This window comes from Pleuronectes platessa, chromosome 16 (assembly GCF_947347685.1).
Source record: "Pleuronectes platessa chromosome 16, fPlePla1.1, whole genome shotgun sequence".
NCBI lineage: Eukaryota > Metazoa > Chordata > Actinopteri > Pleuronectiformes > Pleuronectidae > Pleuronectes > Pleuronectes platessa.
In genome coordinates, this window is record NC_070641.1 from 5,549,401 (window position 1) to 5,559,560 (window position 10,160).

Here is a 10,160-nt window from a genome sequence, read left to right on the forward strand (position 1 = left end):
TTATGTTTGTGGAATATTTAGGTTTATGCCATAACTGAAATAATAAGTAGAACTATATTATTTTACTGTGAGAGCCACCTTATGGCTCTCACAGTAAAACTTGGGTCTCTGGGAATCCTGGAGGTTTGGGGTCATCTAGCCTAGAATGAAGCTAGCTCCACCTCATCTCAGTGATGTAGCTCAAGTCGGTCACACTGGACGATGACAGTGATGAAACCCTTCATCCAGCTACTTCCAACAAACTGATTTCATTTCCAAAAGGATTTCAAGCCTGAAGTGCAATTGCTGCCTGTACACTATGTCAGCACTTAAGCACCACTATCAGAAAGTGCCAACAGACACTTGCCAGCAAAACGAGTACCCCCACGACCCCAAATTAAAATTGCGTCCTGAGGTTGATTCAGCACTTCTTCACCTCCAGCTATGCTTCTATTTCAGTGTCACTTCTTAGTGCCAGTAACCCACATTAGCTAGTTCAGCACTGGAGAGCCCCACAGGGGAACAAACAGCACATGTAAAGTATTTCATTTTTCATACGACAGCTCTGTTAGCTGAAATATACACCGCACATCACCTCACTCAGCAGGGGACAGCTGATGGGCTCAGCGTTGTGCCACTATGCACTGTGAGCACGCCACAAACCTGGACGTCAACCAGGATCCTCCAGCACCTGAAGGGAATCGAACAGCAACCCACACAATAAACCATCCAGTGGATACTTTGCAACATTTTTAAGGAAGATTTTATCTGGATATTTGAAGATTTTAAAACATTATACTTGTATACTTTTAAATCAAATTTTTTAGTCTTCCGCGCTTGTTTGTTAAGCTTTTTCTGCTACGCCCTAATCTTAACCTGACCAGACCCTATAACAATTTGAAACAGCAACCTCCTCCACACTCTTGTTTAATTCAATTCCATTTAATGTGATTAGCACCAAATCATAATATACATGATCTCAAGGCACTAAGGTCGAGACCTGAAACCCATCTAACCCATAAAGACCTAAGGCAATAATATAATCTCACTCTGAAACCCGAGGGTTTTCAAAAGAACTGATAGACACATGGAATAAGAAAAACATTTAATAGCTTTAACATTTGCCCTTCATGAACATTTGTTAAAAACACAATACCTCTACCTCCTTAAACACGTCTCTTGATAATATCTCTTGGTGAAAAAGTGGTGTCAAACACGTAGAAGACACAGACAAAAATGTCAAGATAGTCTGTGGTGATAAGAGCCGACAACGGTTCTGTAAACACGATCACGTGATCTCGGCATCGGCATAAATACGTCGCTTCCTGTCTACCTACAGCACCCGGCGGCTCCACCTCGCCAGAATAATGCCAAGGCTGTTGTGAACGCGTCTGTGCGGAGAACCTCCCACTGTGTTGTGCATGTGTGAAAGGCAAACTAGCCAGACCTTAGCCAATTCTTATCACTTCTTACACTTGTGTGGAATTACATTTTGCAGACACTAGCATGTGGACAGATTTCTGTGCTGATATCCTCTGGCCAACTGTCCAAGAAATAGGCCAAAGAGGATCCTCTGAGTTCTGATGTTAAAGCTTATTAATATTCTGAATCTATAAATCCAATGTGAAAAGCAACAGCAGCAGTGAATGTATCCGACTAACAACATCTGTGTGTGTATCAAAGCCTGCTGTGTGTTGTTCCTCTGTGCCATTGAGCACCATTGTTGTCCAAAAACTATTAAAAACACATTAGTGAGTCACAATGTTACACTGAGTGATGTCACTTCATCGCCATGAACACCCACTGTGTAGCGTATTTTCCCTCAGTCCCTGTAACACCATCCTGCTAACCCAAATTCACTAGAACACCAAAGGTAGAATAGTTTGCTGGGTCATTAACATATGGAATGTTTCCTCCTGTTTGAGTATGTTTGATTTAAAACTACAGTGACTCACAGTTTAACAATGTTACTGCAATAGATGAAACTATACATCAAGCATGTTTTAATAAATGTGAATCATGTGCAATGGACAGTATGGACAGAGAAGTCAGAATAGCTGGTTTTGGACGTCTCTTGGGATTTTTCACCAAGATTAAAAGATGAGGCATGATGACTTTAAATTGTCCTTAAACAAGAACTCCTTTTACACATGTGGAGCTGTTTGAAGACAATGCTAACCTGGTGGAGATGGTTTCAGGAAGCGTTCTTGTTGCAATCTGAGCAGGCTCTAAAACAGCAAGGAGGATGGGGTGTTATGCAGCCGCTGGGGTAGAGGGAGATCCGCTGCATTTCTCACCTCCCTCACGCACACACACACACTTACACTAGGCATAGCACGTCACAGCAGATCCTTCTGCAGTAATCTGCTGCATATGTGAGCGTACTGTATAAATCAAGGCTAGGGGCTTTCTGTTCATGATGTTTTCTATGCTCAATTAGCTGTTTTTGCGCAAGTATGTGTGTGTGTGTGTGTGTGTGGTGGGGGGGGGGTATGTGTTCAAAGACTGTTATTGACCCCCTGCGAGACGCGAGGACAGCAGAGATCAGTCAGAGGTTAAATGCTTTATTTCTTGACATGTCATCAAATATAGTACGGTGTCCCTCTTTCTCTCTTTCTCTCTTTGTACTCTCTCCTCTTACATTCACCCTTCTCCCTCTCTCTTTCTCACTCTCTTCCCATCCTCTCTCTCTCTCTCTCTCACACACACTCTCCCCATCCTCTCTCTCTCTCTCTCTCTCTCTCTCTCTCTCTCTCTCTCTCTCTCTCTCTCTCTCTCTCTCTCTCTCTCTCTCTCTCTCTCCTGCAATGGGTGACACATAGAGAAAGAAAGCTCTGTCGCAGCATTATCCACAGAGGGGGAAGGGGGACACTGGTGGATATAATGCCTATAGCGCAACAAAACTACCAGAGTGGGAGGGGGAGAGAGAGAGAGAGAAACAGAGAGAGAGAGAGAGAGAGAAAGAGAGAGCAGTCCTGAAGATTTCAAAAATTGGAGAGAATGACATTGGAAGAGAGATTTTCAAAAATGTGTGCATGCGTGTGTGTGTGTGTGTGTGTGTTTGTGTGTGTGTGATTACATCTGGTCGTCATGTTCTGCTGCAGGAGTATTGCGCTCCTGCAGTGACGTTGCAGTCTAGCACCATGCTCAACGCTAAAGGTTGAAAGCAATGTACCTGCTCTATAAATAACGCTGGCTAAGTCATTGCTTTTGGGTGAATCGGTCAAGAAATGAGGCCAGCTTCCACCCACAGACCGCCTGCCTCACCTAGCCCTTAAAGGAACAGTTCTGCATTTTTTGGGTAAAGGTGATTTTTACTTTTTTGTTTCAAGTTTAATGGTCCTAATATGAACATTCATCTCAAATCCGATCATTGACCACATAGTTAGCGGGAAGAAAGGGTTACGTTTGCTTTACATCAACACTGGAAGGAGGATTACACTGAATGCATCCTTTTATATTTTTACATTTTTCCATCCAAATCATTAGTTTGACTTGGTCACGTTTATAATTTTCCAAAAAAAGAACAATCGAAAGAGTTCGACAATTCAATAATATATTTATCGATTTCCGAGTATACAACAAAAGTGAGGACACCTTTGTCAATATAAAGACAAAACTTCTCACACTGATTCTTGTAATTGCTTATATGTCTGGTAAGTTTGGTTTAGATTTGTTAAAAAAAGGGGTTGAGATGCCATCACTGCTCGCAGTTGGTCAAGCAGGTGTATGGGATGGACCTTGGTACTTAGTAATGATAGGCATTTTGTTCGCTGGTACTCTCTTCAGCCTACTCAAATGTATCCAGCTTTGTGGAATTCTTTTAAAATATTTTTGCATTGTTATATATTAACAAATATCATATTAATCCCTGTGTCGATGCATCAGCCGTTAGGGGGTGTGATGTGACCTGCAGAGCCTCAATTGCTATATTCCAAATATCTCTCATGTGCAACCAAGCTCCTTATGATGACATTGAAATGCCTTCAAGAGTGGCACAATGGACATGTGTGGCAGTAAAGTAAATGTGTGGAAGTATAGTCTACATATGCACATACATTTATGTGTGTGTGTGTGTGTGTGTGTGTGTGTGTGTGTGTGTGTGTGTTTGTGTGTGTGTGTGTGCGTGTGTGTATGTATGTGTGTGTGACGGTATTTGTTTCCCTTCTTGATGGACTGGGAATTACCATTACACCCCACTGTGTGAAGGAAAGGAGGCGATGAGAGAGGTAGAACGTAAGGAGGAATATGTGTTTGTGTGCGTGTGTGTGTTTGTGAGAGAGAGAGGGGGGGTGGGCGGGGGACGGTTTTGCTTACAAAGGAACACCATTGAGCTGAGACGTCCTCCTGAATGAGGTGAGCCGAGACGTACGACCGGATCGATAAACGGATACGAGTATCCCAGCCTGCCGAGCTCAGCAGAAAAAAAAGAGAGCGGCAATGGGAACAAAAAACGATGGGGTGCAAAAGTGCCCCCCCCCCCCATCCTATTCACCTTCCTTCCTTTCCCTCTTCTTCTTTGTCTTTTTATTCCTCTTCTCCTTTTCCTTCTGCTTCTTCATCTTAATTTGTTCCTCAACACTACCCCCTCTACCAACACCGCCTCCCATCCAGTCACCCCCCTCCCCTCTCTCTCTGTGTCTCTATCCCTCCTTCTCTGCAGCAGACTAGAGCGCAGTCAGCTACTACGGGGACTGCAGTGTTACGCTATAGCACAAGCAGAGAGTTGGGGAGGGGGGTGCAGGGTGGAGGGGGCTGGGGGGGACTGAATAGCGATAATAAGCAATCCAGCACTCGGCTCTGAAATCGTGGTAATAAAGCAGAACGAGCTGTCAGCGGTGACGACAGGGAGAAAAGGAACGGGGGAGGGGTGGGGAACGACTGTACACACTGTAGAGGAGACATGAGAAAACAGAAAGATGAAAAGAAACGGAAAACTTGCTACCCATGCTAATACTTGGGAACTGAACGCACGAATCGAACGCCTGAGCCAGTCCTTTATTCTCCAGTGCTTAGTTCAATCATCCATTTTTTTCCCTCTTCGTCTTCGGCTGAGACATTTGGCAGCTGCGATCTCCACCAAGCGAAAACTGAGCTGGTCACCCGACCACGTCCTACCTGACAACCGCTGCTGCTGCTGCTGCACTGGCCGCCCCTCGCCAGACCATTCCAACCTATCTTTATGTCCCCGCGTTGGCACTGAAACTATTGACTGCAACATTTTCAAAGTCACCTCAGCTGTCACACTGATACTGTCCCAACACCAGCCCGGTGCTCGATTTGTCTTTTTTTTCTGTCACCCCTCTTTGGTTCTTCGATCGCTTGTTTGGCAGCCATTTAATTTTCTGAGCCATCAAGTTTTCTGCATTAAAAAGCTGCACAAGGCAAGACCAGATTTCTTTGGTCAAACGCAGCTGCAGCAAAGACCAGAACACTGCAGATCTATTGTTTATTTAATAATGATATAAACCGGAAGCTTTCTTTTAAATACGTCACCCCTTGTGATGAGCTGACATACCTCACACACCATCTGGAAAATAGGAAGTGTATATTTGTGACTCCGTCTCTATATGACAAGATACATTTAAGTCATATACCTTGTGACAAACATCTGCAAGCCAGTTGTGGTTCTTCACATTTGCAGCAGTGGGTTGGGTACCGAATTACATTTTTTAAAGGTACCAACCAAATGATGTTGGTACTACCAAGTACAGTTTCACAGTCAATTTAAAAGGTGCCCCAATTTTGAGTGCATCTCGCAATGTGATGGAGAGAAAAAAAAGAGTATGTCGAACAAATCCACACTGCGGATGGGGATGCAGGATGGTGGTATTGCACCAAAATCGGTGTGCCAACCATCGACAGGACAAGAAAAAGAAGAAGACACTCACATGGATGCACGTAAGTCGGGGCCATGGCGAGCCCAAACTGTGTGCAAGTGGTTTCACTTTTCTAAAGCCAACACAGACGATGCTCACTGCAATATCTGAGATGTTAAATGCTGGCAAGAGCAACACGCCTAACCTGAGAAAACACCCATAAAACATATCTAAAAACTGATCAGTGTACCATGAAAAAACCTGCTGCCGGTGTGGCCAAGGTGTAAGGTTGGTGACAGGATCATCTAAAGGGCTGCAGTGTCAGTGTTAGCTTGGTTAACGCTGTCAATAACTGGAAATGCTGCAAATGTACATTGGGGTTTATTATTTATTTCTATGTATGTTAGTCTTCATCTCCATTGAGGACTTTCCTGCAGTCAGCAGTTGAATCGACAGAATCATTTGCTTGAACTGTATGTATGCAAAACACATCTCATGGTGTTTTCAAGGGGGTTTGAGGGTTAAGACTTGATTTAAGGTGAGAATTAGGTTTACATTAGGATTAAGGTTTGGCATTTAGCTGAGATGTTTAGGTTATGGTAAGGGGCTAGGTATTATTATGCCAATGAGTATAGTCATGAGTATAGTCATGAGGTAAAATAATGTCTGTGTGTGTGTGTGTGTGTGTGTGTGTGTGTGTGTGTGTGTGTGTGTGTGTGTGTGTGTGTGTGTGTGTGTGTGTGTGTGTGTGTGTGTGTGTGTGTGTGTGTGTCCATCCTATGTCACACAGGAAGGAGTCAATATGCTGTCTCCGTGCATATAGCAGAGTCCACAAAAAATACACCTGAACACACAATGATCCAGGTCAGCACTGGCCTCTTGCTCTGCAAATGGCCATAGATTATTTTACAGACAGTTAAGCAGGGGAAGACTGAGGAAGACGTGGGTGAGAAAGAGAAAGGTGGGAAAGCAGAGGGATACTGAATACTTTTTTATTTACAACCAACTGCACCTACGGTGTAGTAAAAAAAGAACATTAGGCTTCATGCAATAACATTTGTGTTCAAATTCCCCTTTAAAAAAATATCTGTATGTTTGCACAGGGTGTTCATATAAAAATGGCACGTCAGATTCAGATTCTAACTTAAGAAATGTGTGTAAATGACCCACGTAGACAGCCTGTTGTACGAGTGCTCCTTTCTTGTCTGCATAAGTATTATGATCCAGGGAGTTTAGGCATGAATTTATATTTATGTATTTTCAAATTATATAATAATTTGAATTGCAGATATAAACAGAAAAACGTTCACGTAATAAGAAGGTGTAGTTTATTTATTTATTTACAATTGCTCCAAACTAATGAAATATTCATATGAATAATAGCAGTCTAGTTTCAAGTGACTCCTTAAAATGGTTTGGACCACTTCTAAATTGTGTTCATACCTGTACCTGAAAGAAAATTCAAAGTACACGAAAATTGGTCAATGGGACAAGTTCTCCTAAATGCCTCATACACAAGACTTCTTGCATGAGGCCCATTGACAGAGGCAGGAAGTAACGTATTAATTTTCCACTGCGAGGGATCAGATGTTTGTGTTCTTACATCGACTCCATTGCATATTCTACAAACTTTTTACATGGGGACAGGCCGGAGAAATTCTACAAAAAGTCCAAAGACCTTTAATCTGGACATTAGCGTTCACACATATAGGTCCTTCAGAAGGATTTCCAGTGTTCAGTCCATGTCTGAAAGCCGCTATATAGTGTGAAAACGGTATTGGCTGCAAAAAAGCTTGTCAGCATTTTGTTGAAGTAGACGGGTGGATTGTCAAATATGGTAGCAGGTTCTCCACCAATTATAAAAAGCACAACAATGGCTGATATGCTTTTTTCCAAAGGGACTCTACAGAGAGTCAGTGTAGCTAATACCGAAGAATGTTTAATAGGGAAACATTTTAAATCAGTGACTAAGGACTTGGACAGTGCTGTCGCTATGTCACCCTGTCTCTGTCCCTCGAACCTCCTGTTGAGGGTTAGGGTTGCTTACCTGTGCATACCTCACCCACTCACACAGAATGTTTTGAACATCCTGGTTAAGAGAAGCAAGGTAGAAATGGAGGCGAACAGTTAATTTACCCGGAGACGCCATTAACCTCTCCAATTCAGGTGGTAGAGAGGGTCGTCCACTAACCAGGGTTTAGGCATTGTCCACTGTCATTGACCTTGGGCAAGATAACGCAACCCGAAATTGCTGCTGACGGCATTGTCAACAGTGTATGAATTGTGTGAGATAGAAAAAGCACTGTATAAAGAAGCACTATGTGTGAATGGGTGAATTTGACCTGTACTGTAAAAAAAAAGGTATATAAATGGGCCTACAGTATATTTACCATCTATCTTTATACTTTGCTTAAGAGGAATTCATACAGATCTTGCATTTGTATGAAATTTGTGATTTGCAGTGTTGTTTGATACAACTGCTGAAAGATGAGACTTGTCCACTGAGCGTTTGATCTTCACTTGATCTGGACATTCCTCATGTCGACCTCTGCGATGCTAGAACAGTGACGTCTGCAGTAAATAATCTTATGTTACTGGCTGTAAAGCAGCGCAGATTATTCCAAGTCATATTCCAAGCGGCAATATGTTGGTCTCAAAATAGAGGCTAATCACGTTTTTTGATTCATCAGTGTTGTGCTCTAGGATGTAATCTGGATGGACATGTATTCATCAGCAGATTAAAACAATCACTCAAGACCAGCCACTTCCTATCGACTTCTATGTAAACTGGAGGAAGAAAAGTGTTTAATAGCACAATAATGTTTGCTCCATTGCCACACACACACACACACACAGACACACACACGCAGCGTCTCTTAACTACATGGACATAAGCCTTCACCTGCCGGAATACATAAATGCCACACACATGAGTAAACACAAATGCATCCAAGGCGCTTTATGTACCTGTGCACTTTGAGACACACACACACACACACACACACACACACACACACACACACACACACACACACACACTCAAAGCCACATACTGAATAAAGGCTGAGGTTGTAGCTGCGTACAGGACGTAATTTTATTTCCATATTAAAGAGAGAGAAACTGGATGAATGGATGCGGGATCACCTTCACCGGCTTGGATTTTCACCTTCACTGACTTGGCTGATCACTGGAATGTGGCACCATTCTCAGTGAACGTGAACTGATCGATGAGAGACCTGGATCCCACATTATGGAGATGTGAATACTGCGCTTTTTGAGTGAGAAGCAGAAAGAAAAAAGCGAGGGGTGAAATGAGGCACGTTCGCTGGTGATCTCACTGGGAGAGATTAAAGGGGAAAATAGAGGAGGGGAACTCAGAGAAACTCTGCAGTGAACTCGTCAACCAGAACAGCTCAGGCAATTACTTTATGCGCAACAATGCGCAATGGCCAAAACGGTGCCAAACGCGGATGCGCCAGCCGACAGGAAAGAAAGAAAGAAAGACGGAAAGAAAGAAGGGAAGATGCTTGGCCACTCACCCGGGCATATTTGGAGGAGTAGGGGTCCTCGAACAGCGCCCACATAAAGGGCCGCCACACCTCCCACCGCGATGCCCTGCGGCTGTCCTCCTGCATGCACAGCCGCTTCAGGTCACCGTCCGCCCCGCCGGTGAGCGCAGGATCATTGTCGGGTTCTTCCGGCTCGGGCTGCTCGAAGCTGTCCAGGGCTTCCTCAGCATCGCGATGCTGCCGGTAGTTCATCCAGCAGCACGCCTCAACGTCCGTCTCATCAATGCCCCAGAAGGCGAGTTCCTCCTCGAAGAGCGGCCCGCAGACATCGTTGGGGCAGTGCAGCTTCCCGGTGCGGTAGTAATTTAGGATGAAGGCGAAGGTGGCCGGGTGGCGGTCGAAGAAGAACTCGTCGGACTTGGGGTCGTAGTCGAAGTTGCTATAGGCGTCGGGCTCGGTCAGCCAAGACAAGCGCGTCCCCGGCAGCGTCTTCAGGGTGCTCCGGTAGGTCTCGTGTCGGATCCCGCCGCAGTTGATCACGATCTTCTCGCTATCTGACGCCGAGCAAGTCATGGCTGCACTGGAGCATGCTTCGGTCGGTGCGCCCGACTGCTGCTGCTGCTGCTGCTGCTTCTACTGCTTCTACTGCGCCTCCCCATCCACACCTGTCCCCGCTCTGCAGGCTTCTGTTATACCGTGTCCACCAGGAGTCACAGGACAGACTGAGAGGAGGAGAGAGGAGCGGTGGAAGGAGGAGCGTGTGTGCGTGTGTGTGTGTATGTGAAAGAAAGAGAGAGGGAGAGAGAGAAAGAGAAGATGGAGAGGGGGAGAGAGGGAGAGCTAGAGAGAGAGA

At 44.5% G+C, this 10,160-nt stretch overlaps 1 protein-coding gene across 3 annotated transcripts in view; it reads right to left on the bottom strand.

The window, feature by feature from the left end:
• The window catches only part of LOC128458690 (potassium voltage-gated channel subfamily C member 1-like), a 60,210-nt gene extending 50,315 nt beyond the window's left edge, over positions 1 to 9,895 (bottom strand). For 2 of the 3 annotated variants that reach the window (XM_053443616.1, XM_053443615.1), the window contains exon 1: positions 9,338 to 9,880. In XM_053443616.1, coding sequence (XP_053299591.1) covers positions 9,338 to 9,880 — 543 coding nt within the window. Of the gene's footprint in view, positions 1 to 9,337 lie in introns of all 3 variants that reach the window. The other variant, XM_053443618.1, reaches the window with a different exon arrangement.
• Positions 9,896 to 10,160: the final 265 nt, after the last annotated feature.